At 36.5% G+C, this 24,532-nt stretch overlaps 1 protein-coding gene across 1 annotated transcript in view; it reads left to right on the top strand.

Annotated features, from left to right (window-relative positions):
- The window catches only part of LOC139725807 (uncharacterized), a 92,122-nt gene that overhangs the window by 15,080 nt on the left and 52,510 nt on the right, over nucleotides 1-24,532 (top strand). Inside the window, 8 exon segments of the mRNA XM_071636886.1 lie at nucleotides 208-427; nucleotides 3,550-3,975; nucleotides 5,022-5,218; nucleotides 7,172-7,391; nucleotides 10,712-11,137; nucleotides 11,499-11,695; nucleotides 12,562-12,781; nucleotides 20,915-21,358. Coding sequence (XP_071492987.1) covers nucleotides 208-427; nucleotides 3,550-3,975; nucleotides 5,022-5,218; nucleotides 7,172-7,391; nucleotides 10,712-11,137; nucleotides 11,499-11,695; nucleotides 12,562-12,781; nucleotides 20,915-21,358 — 2,350 coding nt within the window.

Genomic DNA, 24,532 nt, shown 5'->3' with positions numbered 1-24,532 from the left:
GTTCACATGCACTGATTGTCTACCTTGATTTACTCACTTCATTCCTTTCTATTTGTTATCATCTTTTCTTCTGTTGTCATCATGTCATTCCATTTAACTTTCTCTCATGCTTGTCTGTGGATTATTTCCTTCATACTGTCATACAATGCCTGCCCATCTTCTATCCTGCCTCCCTGCTGCCTCCATCATACATCTCTCTTCATCTAGGTCTTGACCGATGACCAGCAAGGACAGACGATGCGGGTCACTGAAGATATGATCTTTGGAGATGTTGAGTTTGACCTCAACATGCAAGGCCTGTCATGTTCTGAAGTGCAGTATGTGTGTGTGGAGTTTGCGAAAGGAGAAGATCCAAGTACCGTATTCAACCTAATCCCAGTGCCAGACCCTAGTGTCCTTGTTAGCTGCTCACCTGCTGAATGTGAAGGTTTGTGTAGCATCTACAATTCACTTATCAGTGCAAGAAGGCACATCAGGATCCTGTTTTTTACTGCTTTCTGTTTTTGCAGACTTAATAATAAAGAGACAATTAGTATTATTGTAAGGTCTGATATAGAATAGAGGCAAAAGAGAAACATAGTTTTTGTTTTAGTGTTATGATTATTTTTTGTCAAAAATAATGGGCTGATTTATGCAAATTTGATTTGGAGGCAACATTGCTTTCTTTGTGCTTATTGAATATTTTGCTGGTGGCCAAGTTAATACATTTGTATATATGTGTTGACATTCATTTCATAGTTTGTTCATGTCGTGTCAGTGCTGATTACTTTTAACATGTGTGTCATTGATGGCTACAAACATTACAAAATTTGTTTGGATGAAGTATTCACTTGTCACTTTTTGTGTCATTACATTGTGTGTCTGTGTTGGTAATTAATTCATTCCATACACATCTGTGTTGGCAAGAAATCGATTGGCATCAAGTGTTTTGAACATGTTACAATAGTCACTTCATTCCATTTTGTCACTGTGTGAAGTATATCAGATCATGGTGTGTGTGCTTTATGTTGTCATGAAAATTGTGCCACATTACATCACATCATGTTTTGACTCCAACCGACATCATACTCTTTACATTATTGTTCCTCCTGAAATATGTGTATATTCGACAAGTCCCAGTCGAAATCTAGCATATACACAAATTTGTGGATTATTGGCTAACCTTGTTGCAATGTTTGTCAATATGTCATATTCATCATATTCAATTCTCCCAAAGTATTTACTCCTGATGTGTATGTAAGGTACATGTACATGTATATAATGAGGGGTACCTGAAAGGTGTACCTCTGATATGACTCTTTGAAGAAGGGCAACTCTCTTGCAATTCATAAAGAAATAAAGAGCTTGTCTTGAAAGCATAGGATTTTTATGTCATACTGCATTCACAACAATTAGCATGGGAACAATCGAGTAATACTCATGCCCTCAAGCAAGCGGACAGTATAGACAGCAAAATGAAACATCTCAAACACACACACACAGACACACGAACAAACACACAGACACACACATAAGAATTGAAACCTCTGCATTGAGAAGTGACTAGGTACCATGGTCAACATTGTAGAAGGGAAGTCATTTACACATTCATGATTTCTTTAGTATCAAGTATGCTAGGGCTGTTTTGTGTGTCACCAAAATGGATGTTTTTGAGTTACTACATTCAAATCATTTTTACTCCAGTACAGATACTGCTTTTGAGATTGCTCAAATGATCATCTGAATGAGTTGGTTGCCATGACAAAATCTGATAGATCCTTTCTCATGATGCATTTTGAGGAAAATCAAATCATGTTAAATCATTGTGTGCCTCATTCACTCCATCAGCCTTCCATTGCTGCAAAGAAGATGAATTAATTGTCAATATGTGAATGAAATATGGTTTTGCTGCAAGTGTCATGAACTAAGTTAAGGAGAATATTAATCACATGAGCTGAAGTCCTTGTGATGAATGGAGCAACTGAAGAAAGCTAGTCATCCATCTGTGAAGCCCAAGGAGGTGGGTTTTGATTTTGCAAGTGATATTTTTTTTTTATCCTTAAATCCGGCTTGTCTTTTCATTTTTCTATGCACAATTGGTAACAGTAAATATTCTGACCCCTTGCTTTGATGATCACCTTTCTGCCAACCTGTTAATTTACTTAGTCTTTTCTACCCTGTTGTAAATCTACAGGATATTTTCACCATGTTGTGCCCTTTTCTTCATTGTCCTCATGTGTAATTCCAGCATATGTAACACATTGGTGCTAAGTACTCCTGTCTAACAACAAATTCTCTTCTCTCAGTTACCTTCTGTAAATGTATTGCCACTGTCCCTCAACTTCCCCTGTCTGTCTATCATGGTGATGTAGTCACCTAACCACCTGCCTGCTTACCATCTTCTGTTTATGTCATCTGTTTGCACTCTACCTTTTCAGAGAGTACTTGTTTTTCATGATTATTTTCATACACATCTGTCTTTGCTACTTATTAACAGAATTTGTAAGAGCATCCAAATTATGTATTTGAATTTTTAAAGATGATGATAAATGTAGACTACCTCGTACTTGGAGTCTAATTTTTGACCTATTTGAAAAAAAAGAAGCACTGAATTACCTTTTAGCAAGATCGCAAATACGATAAGTTACAGTAAAATTATGATATCTGATGTTCATGTTCATTCTTAATGAAGTATATACATGGATAGATTTATTAAATCCAATAATATTTAGTTGTTAGTTAAACAAGAACTAGAACAAAAACCAACCAAATTAGCTGTATTTGCTGCTGTAATTAACATTTTGTGTTAAAATCCCTGATTTGACTTTCCTTCCAAAAAAGCTTTTCCTGACCTGTAAGTCAGGAGGGGGGGGGGGGGGGGGGGGGAGGTTATGTTGCTAAAGAAGCCTTTTTTCAGTAGTTTTAAATCACAAAAAATTACCACATGTTTGTATTTGAAAAAGATTGGATGAAACCGGTCAAATCCAGTAAATATGCTCAAATGTGTATTAAAAAAAATGTTCAGAATTTCAGCATTTGGTAACATGCTGAGCTGTGTTGCCAATCCAAGAATCAGTTGGAAGTTTAGCAATTTTGAACCTTTTAGAATTGTGTCAAAACTTATGTCTCATATCATACATGTACGTATATAAATGGTGAGTGCTTGGATTCCACCATCTAAGCTTCAATTCAAATCTCTTCTATTCTATGTTCCATTCATAACTTACAGGAAGCAAGTGCCATTGTTGTTTCAGACAATTTACCAGCACCTAGCTGAATAGTTTGGCTTTAACAATGTACTTGATATGTGAAAAGAGGGAATCCTCACATGAATCAGAATATGACATATACGTGTATTGAAAAACTATATTCATCTACAGAATGCATTTTATTTACATAGCAATAGTGTTTTTAAATGATGGTTTTTGTATGAAATACAAAATTGTACATGTAAATGGAAAGCAAGATCATTGATTCTGAGACTTCTTGGTCTAGATGTTGTCGCATTTTTGAAAATATTTTGTCTGTTAGAACCAGGATGGTAACAGATTTGGGGAAATTTTTTCACAGGTGTGCAGGCGAGAGGATTTCAGTGGCGCTACACTGCATCAAATATTATTGCTGGCATGGAGAACGAACTGGATATAACATCTACAGTCCAGTTCACTGAATCCTCAATGGATGTCACTGGTTCTAACCTTTGGAGGCTGGGGCTCTATGGAAGCAGAAATGCGGATGGCTCAGGCCGACGATTCAACTATAATGAACAGACCCTGAATAATGTGGAGGTGTCCAAAAGTCTTCTCAATGCTGGACCACTAGAATTCACTGAGGCCAAAGCCATGTTTGATGTGGCTGCCATTGGATGTGGTCCTTATACGTATGCCTGTATGGAGTTCACAAAGAATGCTAATGCTGATCCAGATTTCTCTTTCACCGTTATTCCTGATGGAGCTGATACTATTGTCTCTTGTCAAGAGAGCCCATGTCAAGCAGGTAATTTGAATATTTTGCTGTGAATCATTTTCTATTTCTATTCACTGTCTAGTTTCTCTTTACTGATGCTCATTTTGAAAAAAAAAGTGTATTGAAAGAATAGAAGTAACTACAATAATCATGTTTTGTAATGATACATTTTCTAGAATTTTTTTTTTCTTATCAAAAGCTATGTCGGTAAGTATATAATGCTTGACAGCTTTACTGTGTTGCATATAAAATTATGGAAAATGAATTGAAAATGGAATGATAATTGTGACCCGCTGCAACAAAAGGATCCAAAAGTCAGGGGAGGACAGCTTTCTGAAAATGAAATGCCGTTGTTCCCTTACTCTTCCTCTTTAATTTCATATATAACATGACTTATAAAAGTACTCGGTTGCGGAGCTATCGATGATTTTATTAGGGCATGTCGAGTGGTCGAGGAAATCAGAGTTTCGAGATAAACGCCTTCAAAGTTTTCCTTCCGATGCTATCATAATCGAGGGGAGGCAAGACAGTTTTCCCCGCTTGACAATAGAAGGCATGCTCCTAGCTACCTTGACAGTGTTCATTCAAGCCTAGCACCAGCAGTCCACACACAACCAATCAGTAATAAGGATGCCACGCACTGACCAATAAGATCACTCCCTCGTTGCTAGGGGTGGAGTCTAGCTGCAGAGTCTAGCTGCAGCGCTAAATCCAAATCTTCGGACACGTCTCTGTTCACGTTGAAAGTCTGAAAAAATTGGCCCAGAAAAATGCTGATTTCTTTCCTTTCCTTTGATCATTTAACTTCAACATTTCGGCAGATGATAGTCAAAACATTAGATTACAAAATTATGTCAGAAACAGAAATCAATTGTTTTGACCAATTTTGATGTTGTGACTTTAAACTCGATTTGCTCGGCTCAGCCGTCGGCGACTTCAGGATCCTTTTGTTGTAGCGGGTCACAATTTTATTTCAACATTCCTGGCATCCCAGTTGTGTTAGTAACATATATCTAAGATAGGTAAGGGGTGTCAAACAATCCTTAAGAGCTTTTCTGTTCCCTTTCTGTCTTTAGATCTGCAGATTATAAATGTTGGCAACCAGGTGCGGAGTGGTACAGTCCTTGATGGTCGCTATTCCAACCCTTATTCCATGGAGGTGTCAATACGTGGCCAGGGAGTGGGTGTAGCAGGAGATGGACTGTGGGCCATGAGGGCTTTTGGCAGTTCCCGCATGGATGGAAGTGGAAGGCGCTATAGTGAGAGAACTCAGGTATGGGAATTCTTCATTTCCATTTAATGGTATCACCTTAATTTCATGTATTTGAAGTTTTGAAACTAAGTAGATTAACCAAAGAATCACATCAATGTTGGTTCTGTACGTGTACTTATTATGCCTTCATCTGTGTGTGGACTTACACTGAGATCGTATTGAGGTCCTTTAATTTATCCAAGCCAGGACAGCCTTCCCACTCGTTGGTATCCCCCATGCTACTGGGTCTAATGAAAGAAAAACAACAACACAAAACCCCCCAAAAAACAAAATAAAAACAGAGAGACAACTGGATAAAGAAAGAAAGAGAAAAAAAAAGTATTGTGCAGTGGATATCATTGGTGCCTGGGCTAGGTATGCCAGATTAGATGAAGATGTGGAGCAAAATCAATGTCAACTAGAGCAGCACTCTGATCGTGCAGGCCTCCGCCAAGCAGCTAATTTTCACCACTTGTTCTTCCTTAGAGACTTATGATATCCACTTGTAAATGAATGCTGAAAATCACCCAATTTCCCAAATGGAAGCCTTTGAGTATTCCAGCTATGCGGCTCCTTATCAGAGCACAGATCGCACTTAAGTGCGCATATGCAAACTTCAAATACGTGCAGCTTGAATTCTCAAATTCATTGACAGTATCTCCCCCCAAAATAAAAAAAAAACTGTCAAAATTCCATAAAATTTCCCAGATCACTACCAAAATCCAATCATACAGTTACCTGTGTCATTAACTACTCTTCTTGCAAGTTTCATTCAATTCAATTCAGTTCTTGAGTTATTTCGCACAGAAAAACAAACAAGGGAACACCTACATGTATGAAAACATAACTTTCTGTGCAGAGATAATCCTGGAAAACTGGAAGCAGAAAAGTTGAAGAGATTAATTGTAATTTGCTGAACTTTGTGTTAATCCACTGACATAAATGATTTCTCAATCCAACACACACATACAATACTGCAATTCTGTCCTCTCTGATGTGTCAATGCTGCCAGTTGTCTGTGGAAATCTCATTCATGTTGGATGGCATACTGTAAAACGAGGAATGATCGCGTGCATTTTGATTTCGCGAATTTCGCGAGCGCCAAGATTCGCGAAATTAAAATGCACATGAAAGTTCTTGTCTACACTATATGCATTGAATGCCAGTGGCAGGTCGCGAAAATTTCATGCCGCAAAAAAGGCCGTCTGCTCCAATTTGTGAAAAATTAATGCCGCGAATATATCATGTTTTACAGTATTTGGAATGCTAATAGTGGTTGATACAACAGCTGGTGATGCTGTAAAGACAGACAGATGGTTGATATTCTTAGTTCAATTCTAAATATCTTGTGTCCAATTGCTGATTTCTTTATATTTGATGTTTATGCAGTGAAAAAGTTTTGGAGTTATTTTCTTGCCTTATGTTTCTCATTGAGTACATCTGTGAAAAATACAGTTTTATATCGAGTGTTTCATGTCTTTTCTCTCCTCTTCTGAATTCATTGCCTTTTTCATCATAACAACCATTCATCTTAACGCCATTGTCATTGTGTTTGGGTGGATATTTTTTTCATGGTTTCTTTTCATTTATATATTTAAACATGCATGCTTCACACTGATTTTTGTTTGGTTTCTACATGTTGTGAACATTGCACTTATCTTATTCATTTGTGAAATAATCCTGTTTGTATCATCAATGACATGTTCTTTTATACACCTTTTACCATTATTTGTTTCATTTGTACATTTGACCCATACTGTCATTCATGTTCACATGCACTGATTGTCTACCTTGATTTACTCACTTCATTCCTTTCTGTTTGTTATCATCTTTTCTTCTGTTGTCATCATGTCATTCCATTTAACTGTCTCTCATGCTTGTCTGTGGATTATTTCCTTCATACTGTCATACAATGCCTGCCCATCTTCTATCCTGCCTCCATGCTGCCTCGATCATACATCACTCTTCATCTAGGTCTTGACCAATGACCAGCAAGGACAGACGATGCGGGTCACTGAAGACATGATCTTTGGAGACGTTGAATTTGACCTCAACATGCAAGGCCTGTCGTGTTCTGAAGTGCAGTATGTGTGTGTGGAGTTTGCGAAAGGAGAAAATCCCAGTACCGTATTCAACCTAATCCCAGTGCCAGACCCTAGTGTCCTTGTTAGCTGCTCACCTGCTGAATGTGAAGGTTTGTGTACCATCTACAATTCACTTATCAGTGCAAGAAGGCACATCAGGATCCATGTTTCGTACTGCTTTCTGTTTTTTGCAGAATTTATCTTTATCATCTTAAGACAGTTAAGAAATATTGTAAGGTCTGATATAGAATATCTCAGAGACAAAAGAGGAAAGTATTTGTTTTCATTGTTATGTTATTGGGTGCCTTTGAATGTTTCTAACAGATAAATGGCGCCATACAAATGCTGTTTCATCATCATCATTATTATGATTATTTTTTTGTCAAAAATTAGAGGTTGACTAGAGGCTGATAATGAAAATTGATTATGGAGGCAACATTGCTTCATCGCTTTCTTTATTCTTGTTGAATATTTTGCTGGTGGCCAAGTAAATGTATATGTTGACATTCATTTCATAGTTTGTTCATGTTCAGTTTAACATGTTGTGATTGATGTCCACAAACATTACAAAATTTGTTTTGATCAAATATTCACTTGTCAGTTCTTGTTTCATTACATTGTGTGTCTGTATTAATAATTAGATAATTCCATCACATCTCAGTGGTCTTAAAATATAAATTGGCATCAAGTATTTAGAACATGTTACCATAGTCACTTCATTCCATTTTGTCATTGTGTGAAAGAGATCATTGTGTGTATACTTCATGTCGTCATGATAATTGTGCCACATTACATCACATCTTGTAATGAATCCAACTGATATAGTTCTCTGTTCATGATTGTTTCTCCTAAAATGTGTGTATATTTGACGAGTCCCAGTCGATATATGGTATACACAAATTTGTGTATCTGTGGATTATTGGTTAACCTTTGTCGCAATGTTTGTTGATATATCATATTTATCATGTTCAATTCTCCCAACTAAAATATTAATCCTGTGTATGTAAGGTATATAAATAATGACGGGTATCTGAAAGGTTTACCTCTGATATGACTCTATAGGGAGATAAATTAGAGAGAGAACTAGTGCTGAAGAAAGGCAACTCTCTTTCAATTCATATAAAAATGAAAAGAGTTTGTCTTGAAAGCATAGGATTTTTATGTAGAATTGCATTCACAACAATTGGCATGGGAATGATCAAGAAATACACATGCCCTCAAGCAAGCATATAATTTAGACAGCAAAATTAGACATTTCAAATACACACACACTGACACACACACACACACACACACACACACATGCGAATTGAAACCTCTGCATTTAGAGGTGACTAGGTATCATGGTCAACATTGTGGAAGGGAAATCATCTACACATTCATGATTAATGTCATATCAAGTATGCTGGGGCTGTTATGAGGGAGATGCTACCAAAATTGATGTTTTTCAAGTTACTATATACAAATTACTTTTATTCCAGTACAAATATTAGTTGCTTGCGATTGCTCAAACAATCATCTGAATGCTATCATAACTTCGTTGCCATGACAAAATCTGATAGATCTTTTCTCATGATGCATTTTGAGGAAAATCAAATTATGTTGAATCATTGTGTGCCTCATTCACTCCATCAGCCTTCCATTGCTGCAAAGAAGATGAATTTATTGTCAATATGTGAATGAAATATGGTTTTGCTGCAAGTGTCATGAATTGTAAAGTTAAGGAGAATATTAATCACATGAGCTGAAGTCCTTATGATGAATGGAGCAACTGAAGAAAGCTAGCCATCCATCTGTGAAGCCCAAGGAGGTGGGTTTTGATTTTACAAGTGATATTTCTTTATATGCTTAAATCTGGCTTATCTTTTCATTTTTCTATGCGCAATTGGTAACAGTGAATATTCTGACCCCTTGCTTTGATGATCACCTATCTACCAATCTGTTAATTTACTTAGTCTTTTCTACCCTTTTGTAAATCTATAGGATATTTTCACCATGTTGTGCCCTTTTCTTCATTGTCCTCATGTGTAATTCCAGCATATGTAACACATTAGTGCTAAGTACTCCTGTCTAACAACAAATTCTCCTCTCTCAGTTACCTTCTATAAATCAACTGTCACTGTCCCTCAATTTCGCCTGTCTGTCTATCATGGTGATGTAGTCACCTAACCACCTGTTTACCATCCTCTTTTGTTTAAATGCCATTCCATTGTTTGCACTTTGGCTCTGGAGACTTACATCTTCTCAGAGGCACTCATTTCTCATGAATATGCCTGTACTCCTGTGTCTTTGCATCTTGTTAACAGAATTGTCGTAAGCCCCCAAAATGTGCATTTGGGGGGTATTTCATGAAGGAAGTTGTAAAGTTTTTATAGATGATGATAACTGTATACCCATAGTAATTATGATGACAGAATCGTAAGCCACCAAAAAGTGCTTTTAAGTTTTTATAGATGATGATAACTGTATACCCATGGTAATTTTTTTTTTCACCTATTTAAAGAAATAGCATATGGAATTACATTTTAGCAAGATCACAAATACAGTACAATGGATTATGGATAAAATCCTGCTCTCTGACGTTAATGTTCGTTCATTGATGAAATGAATATTGGGATAAATGAAATCAACTACTGTGTGGCTGCTGTTTGCTAAACAGCGATGACAAGCCCACCGGATAATTCCTGACTGCTGCTGTAACGAAAGTCTTTGTGTTTTATTCACTTATTTTACATTTCTTTGCAAAGCATTTTTCTAATTTGTAAGTTGGAGGGGGTGGGAATATTGCTCTTAGAAGTTTCTTGGCAATTTTGTTAAAAGTCAAATAAATTTGACAGCATATCATGTATTTTAGAAAGAGTGGATAAAACGGGTCAATTCCATTAAATCTGCCCAAAATTCCTGAAAATGATGGGTCACAAGAAATTCAGAATTTGAGACTTTGACCTCCTGAGCTGCATCACCAATCCAAGAATCAGTTGGAAATTTGACAATGTAGAACCTTTTGAAATTGTGTTATGCTGTAACTACATTGTATTATATGTCAAAACAACTGAGGACTCAAATCATATGTATTATAATTACTTCTATTTTATGTTGGCATGGGAAGCAAGTACATGAACCATTTTGATTCCAAACAATTTACTGGCACTCCACTAAATAATTGCACTTTACCAATGTACTTCACCTTAATTTTCAGACGAGGAAATCCTCTCATAGATCAGAATAAGACATGTATTGATAGAATATTTCCATGTACAAAATGCATTTTCTTTCATATTAGTAATATTTCCAAATGCTGGTCTATGTATGAAAAGCATGTAAATGAATAGTGCAATCATCAAATCTGAGACTTTTTGGTCTAGATTTTGTCGTTTTAAAATATAGATTTTGTCGTTTTAAAATATAGATTTGTGACATTTTTCTACAGGTGTGCAGGTGAGAGGATTTCAGTGGCGCTACACTGCATCAAATATTATTGCTGGCATGGAGAACGAACTGGATATAACATCTACAGTCCAGTTCACTGACTCCTCAATGGATGTCACTGGTTCTAACCTTTGGAGGCTGGGGCTCTATGGAAGCAGAAATGAGGATGGCTCAGGCCAACGATTCAACTATAATGAACAGACCCTGAATAATGTAGAGGTGTCCAAAAGTCTTCTCAATGCTGGACCACTAGAATTCACTGAGGCCAAAGCCATGTTTGATGTGGCTGCCATTGGATGTGGTCCTTATACGTATGCCTGTATGGAGTTCACAAAGAATGCTAATGCTGATCCTGATTTCACTTTAACTGTTATTCCTGATGGAGCTGATACTATTGTGTCCTGTCAAGAAAGCCCATGTCAAGCAGGTAATTTGAAACATTTTGCTACCATACATTTTCTTTTTGTATTCATTGTGTAGTTTTTATCAAACGATGCTCACTTTGCAAAAATGTATTGAAAGATAAGAAGTAACTACAATAATCATGCTTTGTGACAGTACATTTTTGATTTTTTTTTTTGTACCAAAAGTTATGTCAGTAAATATATAATACTTGGCAGCTTCACTGCTTTACATATATATAAAATCACAGAAAATGAATCTTGAAGAAAGTGTAATTGCATTTAACATTGACTAGCCTCCCAGTTGTGTCAGTAACATTTGTCTAAGCTAGATGTGGTCTGTCTTGCAATTCATCAAGAGCTATTCTGTTCCCTTTCTGTCTTTAGATCTGCAGATTACAAATGTTGGCAACCGGGTGCGGAGTGGTACAGTCCTTGATGGTCGCTATTCCAACCCTTATTCCATGGAGGTGTCAATACGTGGCCAGGGAGTGGGTGTAGCAGGAGATGGACTGTGGGCCATGAGGGCTTTTGGCAGTTCCCGCATGGATGGAAGTGGAAGGCGCTATAGTGAGAGAACTCAGGTATGAGAATTCTTCATTTCCATTTAATGGTATCACCTTTTCATGTATTTGAAATCATGAGACTAAGCAGTGTAACCAAAGAATCACATCAATGTTGGTTCTGTACTGTTTATGCCATCATATCTCAAAGACTGAACTTGTTCTTCTTGTTCTTAGAAAACCTTGATATATTTTCCCAAGTACATTGTTTGCTATAATGCTGATGCTTTCCTATTGCATTAAATGTATGTTTCAGAAATTCTTTGTTGCCTTACAATTTCAATTGCATTGCATAATGTATTGTTTGTGATCTGAATGAATGACAAATCCTGTTTATGAATGGGGAATATTAATTTATGTTCAATCTTGTTTGTTTCTCCCCTCTTCCTCCATTTTTGTATACTTGTTGCATACTGACCCATTCCCATCTATTGAATCATTCTTATGATAACTTTGAATTTCATTAATTCATGGCTGCATTTTCACTGTCACTGTTTTGGTTTTATTGCTTTCATTCATCGGATGCTGTGATTTATTTCTTTCTTTTGTCTGGTTATTGCTTGTAAATACATTCATTTTTGTTTGTGTGTCAAATTCATTGTTTCTCTCATCATTGAATCACCATTTTACCATGCATGTTTCATGATTAATTGGAATGATGTTCAATTTCCATTTGTTTCTTGTTTCAATGACTTTGATATATATGACAACTACCACATCTGCCCTTGTTCATTGCATGTCTGTTTTCATGTCAACATTTGCAATATTTTTGCCTACCTTTCTCTTTCCCTTCTGCCATGATTGTCTTCTGCATCATCGGGCTTTGTCTGTCTGTTCCATGTTCATGTCTCTATTCCTGGTCATTGCATGTGTCTGACTGACCACAGGTGCTGACCGGCGACCAGCAGGGTCAAACTCTTCGTACAACTGAAGATATGCTCTTTGGAAGCGTTGACTTTGATCTCAACATGCAGGGCTTGACATGTAACCAAGTCCAGTATGTCTGTGTTGAATTTGCCAAAGGAGAAAACCCAACAACAGTGTTCAACCTTATTCCTGTTCCCAACCCCAATGTCCTGATTAGCTGCTCCCGTACAGAGTGTGAAGGTTTGTTATGGAAAGCCATAAAAATAGAAACAAGACAATCTGACTCTTTTTAGTGTGGAAACTGAAAGACCATTTAAATCAAAACAAAAAACTCCAGAGTACACTCTCAATGGATAGGCAGACTTTATCACAAATGATGTGTGTGAGATAATTTAAACAAGTAGGCTTGGGACTGTTTCTGCTGAGTTTACCTCATATGTCCTGCTGGATTTTCAAAGTGGAATTTTATTAAATGTTGGCCTAATGTTTCGAGCATTTATTATAATTTTTTTTTTTTTTTTTTTTTTTTTTGGGGGGGGGGGGAATGTTAGTTCTGTACCACCGTATTTATGGCCACCATTAATAGCATTGAAGCAGCATGTTTCCTTGATGGCTTGTCCAAAGAGAAATATGACATATTTGTGATGTTGAAGCAACTGTTAAATGAAGCAGCGTCTGAGCAGGATGGTTTTGAGATTTAATTTTATTTTTATGCATTTCAGCTTCCAACAACTGATACTTTTTATACTTTATTGTGCTCATTGATATGTGATTCTGTTTGACATGCCTTGTGCTATTATTCTTTGATGTACATCTACTCATATAAATTTAACCATTCTTGTTTATGTCATTGTCTGACTCTTTTATTTCTACATGTACATTATGTGCTCAGATACTTTTATGTTATACTGATTTTATATCACATGTATGAGGGATATGCGTTCACCATGTTTGAAACCTCATTGCCATTACTGGGTATATTTTGCTGGTGGCCAAGTTGTTCATGGGTGCTTTCTCCTTTTCACATTTCTTTTCATATTATGTAATCATTCTTGTTTTACATGTCTTTATTTTGTCTTGATGAAATTCTTTTTATGAAGTGTATTTATTAATTTGATTCATCAAAGTTCATTGTGTGTGCAAACATTGCATATTCCTGGTCAGTACCTTGATCGGTTAATGTGCGTTCTGACAAAGTTTTATGTTCTTTCTGAAGTGCCACATGCGGTTTCAAACAAGCACTCTCCGTCTCGCAATGCAGTGTGATTCGTGTGCATCACGTGCAGTTTCAAGTGCTCACTCTACGTCTCGCAATGCAGTGTGATTCGTGTGCATAATTCACAAAATAGCAAGCAATTAGAGGTAAGTTAATCAATTGCCTGTGGTTAGAAATATGTGTCTATTACACATAACTTGTGATATGCGTACTGATCAAGAAAACAATTTACAAGTTCCTCGCAACAATTAGTAATATTTTGCCTATTAGCCATATTCTAACTGGCATCTTATGTTTCTAGTTTCAGCTGAAGGTATAGATTATTTTGATATCTCCCACATCCCACCCCTCCCCCCCCCCCAAAAAAAAAAAAAAAAAAAAAAAAGGAGGTAAAATTATGCAGTTATACAGTGAAACCCCGTTTTAACCAGGTCTGTGGGACCGGCGATATTACCTTGTTAAAACCGTACGCCTAAAAAACAAAGACAAACATAAGCACGACGTCATATACCCATCAATCAAACTTACGAACATCCTTTGCGTTGCTATTATACAATTATGGATCATTATTTTCAAGAGAATAACGGGAAATTATTTGTGAATTGATAAAGGAGGGGTTGAAATGCGATGATTCTTTATTTTGCTTCCGAAAATCTCTTTGCATAATAGTTGCACTTTATGTTCTGGACAAGTAGGCCTATATCATATTCTTGATTCTTTCTACACCTATCTCTTCCTCTTGTATTGAACCATTCTGGAAGAATGATATTTTTTGCTTGTGGAATAAAGTGTAAAATGACAATGAACAAAATCAGATTGTATAAAATAGAGTAACATACATGCGTTGTTTACTGCAACTTTCGAGGCGTTTTATGCTGTTGGTGCCCAGCGGGAATGCGATGATTTCATGAATCATTTCGGCTGTGATAGTATACAATGTATGATCGTTGTGCCCGAAGGGATTAAAAATGCATTCTTTATTTTCTTCTGAAAATCTCTTCGCGTTTTGTACATCCCTTCTTGAAAAAGTGTGAGAAAGGGAATTTGGGAGGTTGTGATCCTTTTACGAAAATCTGTACCTCGAAGACCATTCTGAAAGAAAGAAAAATATTCATTGTGAAATGCGGTGTCACATGATAATGAACAAACCCTGATCTATTCAAACTGTTGAATATGTTTCTTTCTCTGAACACCGACTCAAGTAGATTAACATGCATAATTCAACTATTTTTACGCTAATTTCACCTGGCAGGATAGTGTTGATTTCATTAATTATTTCGGCTTTAATCATGCACACTCATATTTACATTATCATTTGTTAAATGATAATGAACAAAGCCAGATCTATTTAAACTGTTAAATGTGTTTGTTTCTTTTTTACAACTCTGACTCAATTTAGTACATAAACATGCGTTATTCAACTATTTTTACGCTACTGTCATCTGGCGGGATCGCGATGATTTCATTAATTATTTCGGCTTTAATCATACACACTCACTACAATTTACATTATCATTTGTTAAATGATGATGATCAAAGCCAGATTTATTCAAACTGTTAAATGCATTTGTTTCATTTTCAGAACTCCGACTCAATTAAAGTATAGATAAACATGATGCATAATTCAACTATTTTTACGCTAATTTCACCTGGCAGGATAGTGTTGATTTCATTAATTATTTCGGCTTTAATCATGCACACTCATATTTACATTATCATTTGTTAAATGATAATGAACAAAGCCAGATCTATTTAAACTGTTAAATGTGTTTGTTTCTTTTTTACAACTCTGACTCAATTAAGTAGATTAACACACGTTATTCAACTATTTTTACGCTACTGTCACCTGGCGGGATCGGGATGATTTCATTAATTATGTCGGCTTTAACCATAAACACTCATATTTACTTACCTGCAAAACAAGTGTAAGTCAGAACTAAAAATGGAAAGGATATAACGATGAGTTACACACGCATTCCAATTGTCCATTTTTGGCCAGGAGTATCGGTACATGAAAAGTTTTTTAATGCATTTTTTTTTTCTCGTTGCGGTGTGTTCTGACCTTCTATCACACATGGGTATCTCGCGAAAAAGAAAATTGAATGATTATATTCAATAACTTAGTTGGAACACCGAAGGTATTCCTGTGTCTTATCGCGTGGTTTACAAGAAAAGATGGAAGGAACGGTACTCTTCAAAACAGGAAAGAGACGTGGATAGCGTGAATTTGGTTTTCAGTGTTTCGTTTGTCTTGTGTTTGAAAGCGGCAAGTCAAGAAATGGAACCTTGTTATATCCGATCAAATTGCTAATGTTTTTCTTTATCATGATGCACCAAAATTGTCCTCGTTACAACAGGAATCTCGTTATAACCAAACTCGTTATAACTGATTCGTTGTGCCATAGGTTTACACGCAAAGGAAAATGGGACCGACGCGATCACCTCGTTATATGCAAGAGGTTCCTCATTATAACCGAACTCATTCTCGTTATAACGGGGTTTCACTGTTTTTCTTAATTGCTACTTACATGTACAGTGTAGTTTTTATGGAGGAAGTGTCACCTCTTTGCAATGCATTTAGGTGTGTGTAGGTTTTTAACCTTTTTTTTCACTTCAGAGAAAGGTGTTATCCCATCTAGGTTAAGTTGATTATTGTAGTTTTGCTTCTGGCAATTTATTGGTACAACCAGAACACATTTGATTTGTTCATAGAGATTTGCCTTTGAATATGAATTTTTACACAAAAATGCATGATGATGTAATTTAAAGTAGACCAAATAAATTGTTGAACAAATCTGTTCACACTACTAAGACTGATGTTGTGGTCATGAACCAGACTAGTATTAAAGAAAAATGTAAGTGTTAATTGTATTAGATGTAATCATACTGGTCACCATCACACAGAAAGATGCAATATGTTTATAACACCACTTGCCCTCAACTCTTCTCTTAGGTTTTTATTTCACATCATGAAACCTTTTGTGGTCTTAACTTTGGTTTTCATTTTCTTTTACTTTCACATCTCTTTAAAATGCAGTCAATATCTAAATGATACTGCATGTTGGTTTTCATTTTCTTTTACTTTTACATCTCTTTAAAATGCAGTCAATATCTAAATGATACTGCATGTTCTATAGGCATACAAATGAAATGCATTCATTGTCTTTGTACTGTAATGTAAAAGCTTCAACATACATGTCTAGAAATAGGATATTTAGCTAGTTTCTGATCAGCCCTCTTGTTTCCTTGTTGATATGGTGCTGATAGTTACACAGTCAAAGAGCCATGAATGGGCATTCTTAAGAGCTGCAGCAGTAGTTTAGTTGCCAACTCATTAACCCGTTTAGGACGAGCCCCGAGTATACTGCGGCAGGTGTCTATGAGAAATGCATGTTGTAGCAAAATCTACCCGTCCTCAACGGGTTAAACGGGGAGGGGGATACCAACTTGACACACCATTCATTGTCAGGTTGGAATCAGGCAAACCAGATGCTGGGTTTAATTTGCAGAACTGCCACGTCTCCCGACTCTGCAGGAGGCTTCCTGAAAACTAAAATTTATCTTCTTATCCTGACAAAACACAAAAGCCTTCCTGATTTGGGTATTATTTTGGCGTATGGAGATGCATGTAATGTAGAAGTATTTTCCTGATTGCTTTTGGAATCTCCCTGATTTGGATTAGATGTTTGCAGCCCTCATTCTACCAGATAATACTGTAGGCTTTCCAGAGTACAAAATGTCTGGTCTCCTTTAATGGAGGTAGGGAAAAGTACTAAATGCTTGCTTTCTACTTAATCCTTTAGTGAAAGTCATGTCTGCTTTTGAGACTGACTGCTATAAAATTCAAACTGAATGAGTTTGAGATGAAGAATATTTAGCTGCTGTTCATTGTAATGCTTGAGAGAGAGAGAAAAAAAAACTAATTCTGCACAGCCTATTAGAGGTGTTTTTGGAAAAATGATGAATGAAGATTCAGGAAATGCTGCTGAAGGTTATATGGTGTGGAAGAGTGAAGTATCTTTGTTTCAAGGGAATTGGTTGATTGAAAAATTGTAATTATATAATTGCATAACAGTCATTTGCACAAAAGGGAAGTGTAATGTCAAATCACCTTATTACAGAAAATGTTGCCTCCTCATTATTTACTATCATGAAATACGTACATTGTACATACCTTAGTGGGAGACTTTATAATTTTTGTTTGAAACATCAGGTCGGTCTGACAAAACTAGTTCAGTGAATTAAGCGATGGTTGAATTATTTTGAATAACAACCTTCACCTAGTCCTATTTGCTGATAATATAGCAAAAACATTTGATACAAATGAGTATGCATAAGCTTCACTTAATCTTACACTACATGTACTTCTTATTTTTTTCCCCTTCACATAGATATTCTCATTCCGTGTCAATTCAGTCTCGCTTTTATTTCCTGTAGAAGTATTGGCAAAATGTTCCTCAGTGTCATTTTCACACTTTGATAGTCAATTGAAAAACTTAGAAATTCCTGTGTTTCACTTGAAGTAATGATATTCTGGTATGTAGGTTGAAAGGAACCTTCTCTTTACAGGTACATGTATCTCATTTCCCCCCAGATTCACAAGTGCTTGCTGAAGTGAGAAGGTGACTAAGAATGAGCATCTTGATCTTCAAAGCCTCTGGAGTTTACCCTGCACAGAGTTTTCTGTTAAGATGGACACATGTGTTGTTGTTTTTTCATCGAAGGAAGTTGTCTCGTTGGCAGAAATTGTCTGAACCTAAGTTAACATTTAAATTAGTTTCATTCGTCAGATGAAAGCACATGTGTGGCTCTGCATTATACATTTGTATAGCTAACAAATTGTAATTAGATAAGATTTGCTTTTTAAAACGTGAACTTTAAGCCATAAAAGACTAGTCATGAGTATTCTCAGGCTGGGTTAGTGGGAAATGAGTGTTTCAGGAAAATCAGTCAGTCTACAATGGGTCACAGGAAGAGAATTTCACCCTGTAGAGATATTAAAGTCATCAAAAATTGAATGGTCTAAACTATGTGAAATCATGAGAGCATATCAAACTCCAGGAAAGTTACTCAGATATCAAGAGAGGAATCTTTGAAGTTCAGGGTTTATTTAAGCGCACTGATTTATTTTCTGTTGTGCACACACAAAATGAATGAAACCATCTAGTAAATGCTTTGAAAGGATTATCAAATTACCCTGAATGTTGGCATATTCATAAAGAAATTTTTTTGGGGGGTAATTTTTGCAAAGAATCAGTCCATTAAATGCAAAAGTCAAACATCAGTTATCATAACAGGGGAATTCACCCCAAACCTATATGAAAAATTAGTTCATGCCAAAAACAAGGGAAGAAGAACGTAAATACATTGTACAGGAGCACGTGGCTCCCCCCCCCCCCCTTCCTTTTTTGTTTGTTAATCGTTGTGTTGTTTTTCTGAACTTGATTTCGAAAAGCCAAATAGAAAATACTCTTCACATCAGGTATGGTCAACCACTATGGAAAAACAAATCCACCCATTCTGCACCTTATCTATCATGCAAGTCTGCAAAGCAACTCTGGATGCAATTAAACAGGACACAACTCCCCTTCTAAGGGGGTTGTGGAATTTGTTCAAGTGTATTTAGATCAACCTGAACTGTCTGGGCTTTTATTGATAATGACTAAAAGGGCTTGGAACCAGTAATGGATGTCGCTAGGGCCAGAGTTGTGAAGTATTTACATATTCATTGCCTTGTCCTAGAGGAAGTTCATATTTTTGAATAATATAAAACAGGAATTTATGTAGAACCAAGATACAACTATTTTAAGTCGACAATGAAATAAATATTTTACTCTCACCAATATTCTTAAAAGGCATCTAAATTGAAAGTAGGGCTCTCTATTACTTGCCTCTACTACTTCTCTGTTAGGAAGAAAACAGTTGGAATCCTGTAACAGTTAATCTAAACAAATCTTGCATCACTGTCATTGTCTAGGAGATTGAACATTTAGCAGTGAGTAAATCTATTCTATTTTATTCTAAGATCAATTCTTAATTAACTTTAATGTATAAAGAAATCAGATGTACAGAATGTTAAAAGTGTCAACAAAACCATATTTGCCATTAAGGTATTTTTAATTATAAATTGGACTAAAATGTCACCTAAGTGATACTAGCTGCAACCATATTAGCTGAGATAACAATGTCCTCAAGTCAATAACTTGCCATTCTCATGCAGCTTGTGCATTTTAAGTTCAGAATTAATTGTTTGGTACAACTGTTCATCCCTGAAAGTCACATTTGTTCTGTGACTGCATACGATAACACAGAATTCTGAAAAAAAAAAAAAAACTTTTTTGTCTTTGTTATACCTCTGCCCTAACAGGTACTAGAGGCATTAATGCTGTAGGATGGGTTTTCTGTCCATCAATCTCAGATCATCTTGTGATTTAGTCCAACTTTGTTGTACATTTCTTTCTACCTAGTCCAGGATGCCACCTTAGGTGTAGTTGTGCAGATTAGATTATGGGCAAAATCCTTTTAAGTACACTGTAAATATTAAGAGTATTGTGTATTTGAGTCACCAATTTGAATAAAGGGCAGAAATGATCCAGGAGTGTTCTATGTCTCTTTTGTTCAAGTGATTTTCCTCTCGTAATTTTGACACGTATTACAGCTCCACCGCCTCCAGCTTTTATCTCACCTCATGGATGTGTTGGAAACTGCTTGACTGGCAGTAAATCATATGTTGTGTTATGCTCTCTGACCAGCTTCAATCGTGTGTGGATGGTTTGTGCATATCTAAGTGAGAATGCTGAATGGCAACTCAAAATCTACCCAAAACCAAACCTACTACAATCTGTCATTACAAAATCACTGCTCTTTGAAAAACTTTGATTATTTTCTTGACTTTGTTAAATGTTCACTTGCTCTTTGTTTCCTCTGTTGTTGGCATACAGGTGTATTTCTGTTTATTGATCAATCTGATGTTTGATGTTTGATGTGCTTTATGATTACTTGTCTGTTATAAGATTCTTACTTGCAGGAAGTCAACTGATACAGCCATGTATCTTTCATTATGATTTGTCCGAGAGCATACCAGAGGCATTACTCAAGAAGAAAAAGAGACATTGTACTCATGATCTTGAAAATATCTTGACTCCTGTTCTCTATAGGTGTCTTTGCTGAAGAGCTGGATTGGAACCTTGAGCCAGTAGAACCTGTTTACCCTGGTGAGGAGACATCCGTTAGTATTGACAGCTCTGTAACATTCCGAGAGGGAAACCGTGAGCTTGTTGGCAGCGGCTTGTGGAGGCAGGGTCTGTATGGTAGCCGAAATGCCGACGGCAGTGGAGAGCGATTCAACTACAAGCGTCAAACACTGAGCAGGCCCCAGGCTGGCACCACACTGGAATCTGACAGCCCTCTGGAGATTGCTGATGCTGTTACAGACTTTGAGATCGGGTCTGTAGGATGTAATGATTTCGGTTACGTCTGTCTAGAATTCACTGGTGGTGACAACCCCAACCCAGATTACTTCTTCCGTGCAGCTGATGCCACTGACAATTCCCCTGAAGCAAACACACTGGTCAAGTGCAAAGAGCAGGAATGTTTAGCTAGTAAGTGATTACAACAATTTTTTATTGTTTAATGGCAGTCTGGATTGTTAGGAAGAAGACAGAGGACCCCTAAATAAAATAATGTGAGAGAGTTTGGTTACGTCTGTCTGGAATCACTGGCGATGACAATCCCAACTCTGATTATTTCTTCTGTGCAGCTGATGCCACACATAATTCAGAAATTGCACAATGTGCTAAGTTGCTATTAAAGTGGAATCCAGTTGTAGTATCATTTTTGCTGGATTCACCTGTTTTCGCCATATTTATGTTTATGTTTTAACCTTGTTTCAACTTATTTAGTTCGGCACCTATTACGATTATTGAGACCTGTAAGGATGGGAAACATGCTTTTGACTGTTTCTTGACAAACCATGTACAGTTAAACTCGCCTAAGTCGACCTCGCATATGTCGAATAATCGTAAGTCAATGATTTTAAAAAGTCCTGATTTTTCCCCATTGACTTACGTGTATTAATTCACTCACAAGTTGAATTTTTAAAGTCGAATACTCACCCAAGTCGATGAAATTCCAAGAACACTTTCACGGAAAAACCATTGAATTCACTGTGCCTAAGTCGAATAAGATTTTATTGTGTAATAAACCACTGTCAAAATCACGAGACGCCAGTTTTTGTTTACATACAGTATATACCAAAAGAAACTTTGCGTTAATAAACATTAACGTTTCATTGACGCAAGCGGTTTCACATGAATCGTTAGTAACGCAAACTAATGTTCGGGAAAATTAACGTTTGTAGTAACGATGAGTAACGATCCCTAGCGCAAATTAACGATGTTTCGTTAACATTAACGATAGGTAATGCAAGAACTCACACGAGATTTTGGTTTTGTAAGGAGACCTGGTGAAAGGACGACGTAGCCCCGGCTGAGTGTAGCGATCTATGCCTTATATTTAGCGGAGTCTTTTCGCGAATCGAATCACGATTTCGCGAAGGGTTAATTTGCGACTGGGGTCACCAAAAATGCACGCCGAGCCACCAAAAAAGCCGGATGTTTGCCTTCAGTTTTGGAAATAAACAGCGGTAGCAATCTTCATAAGATGCTAGAATAAATGTCAGATGTTTGCTCTTAATTTTGGAAATGAATAACGATAATATTCGACTCCGTATAATACTAAAATAAATGTCGGATGTTTGCTTGAATACTTTTGGAAATGAATAATGGTAAGATTCAGTTCCGTACGGTGCTGAAATTAATGTCAGATACTTGATTTTGCATTCGGAAATGAATAAGGATAAAATACGGCTCCGGAAGATGCTAAAATAAATGTCAAATGTTTGCTCTGACGTTCGAGTATGACTAATAATGATATTCAACTCCATAGGATGATAAAATAAATACCGGATGTTTACTTTTACGTTCGAAAGTAAATAACAATAACATTCATCTCCGGAAGATGCTAAAGTAAATGTCGAATTATCCCTTTGACGCTCGGAAATGAATAACAATAATAATCAACTTCATACAACCATGAGATTGCTTTTACTTTCGAAAGTAAATAGCAATAACATTCGGCTCCAGAAGATGCTAAAATAAATGTCAGATGATTGTTTTTACGTTCTGAAGTGAATACATGTGGCGGTAATATTCTTCTCCATGCGATGCTGAATAACTGTCAGATGTTTGCTTTTAAATTTCGAAATGAATAACAGTAACGTTTAGCTGCGTTTAATGGTAAAGTTGATGTTTGATATTTGCTTTGACGTTCGGAAATGAATAACAATCTGTTTCAACTCCGTCCGATGATGAAATAAATGTCTGATGTTTGCTTTTATGTTCGAAAGTAAATAGCGATAACATTCAGCTCTGGAAGATGCTGAAATAAATGTCGAATGATCCCTTTGACGTTCTGAAATGAATAACAATAATATTCAACTCCGGACGATGATTAAATAAATGCCGAATGTTCGCTTTTTATACGTTCGATAGTAAATAGCATGTAACATTCGGCTCCGGAAGATGCCAAAATAAATGTCAGATGATTGCGTTTACGTTCGGAAGTGAATAGCAGTAACATTCTGCTCCATAATTAAGATGCTAAAATAAATATCAGACATTTGCTATTTAACCCTAACTGCACTGGGGGGGGGGGGGCTGGGAGGCCCCCCCCCCTCCATACTTTTGGCGATTGCATCGCGACCGCTGGGAATTTCGGATTCTCGCTTCATGACTTTTTCCCCTGAAGTCTTGCGCACATTTTGATACCACATTTGTCCATGGACCTACCTAGGGGATGTTATGGGCCAATTAGTATACGCATGTCATTAAAAAGGCTAATCGCTGCATATATTTGTGTACAGTTGCATACTGTCAATAGACCATGGCTTGCATTACTTTATGAATTTTGCTCAGGAATTGGTTTTCCACTTGGTTCATGCTCCTATATTGTTCTGAAATAAATTGGGCAAAGTTTAGAAACAATAATATACATAAGGAATATAAAACAATAGAAAACATAAGAAATAAAAACAATACAAAACATAACAAAAAAGTTGTTTTTTTCTCGTTTTTTTTCTCTCTCTGATTTATTTCACATTTGGGAAACATTATTCTTCATTATTACACAGTTTTCATGTAAGTTTGTACTTGTTTTGTTTAGGCTGAAATTATGAAAATATCCCCCAAATGCATAAAATACGCATTATGAATAATTAATTAGCTAATTATGCAAAAAAATTGCATAATTGATTAAAATAAATTACACCATCAGATTCAGCACACGAAGATCTATCAGCATGCAAATTTTCAAGTTCATCGGACATTGCATTTCCGAGATCAATGGGGGGCCTCCCAGGCCCCCCCCCCCAGTATTTTCATGGAGCCAAATAGCCCAGTACAGTAAGGGTTAACATTTCGAAATGAATTATAATAACATTCAGCTGCATTTAATGGTAAAGTAAATGTCGGATGTCTGCCTTGACGTTCGAGTATGAAAAACAGTATAACATTCGGCTCCTTACGATGCTGAAATAATTGTCAGATGATTGATTTCACTTTCGGAAGTGGACAGCAGTAACATTCGGCTCCTTACGATCATAAAATAAATGTCGGGTGTTTGCTTTTGAATTTGGAGATCGAATAACGGTAATATTCTGCTCCGTACGATGCTAGAATAAGTAGCAGATTGTTTCTTTTACATTTTGAAATGATTTA

This window comes from Diadema antillarum, unplaced genomic scaffold (assembly GCF_040938485.1).
Source record: "Diadema antillarum isolate AM-2024a unplaced genomic scaffold, OU_Dant_1.0 seq00000059_RagTag, whole genome shotgun sequence".
Classification (NCBI taxonomy): domain Eukaryota; kingdom Metazoa; phylum Echinodermata; class Echinoidea; order Diadematoida; family Diadematidae; genus Diadema; species Diadema antillarum.
This window is presented reverse-complemented; position numbering and strand designations above follow the sequence as displayed.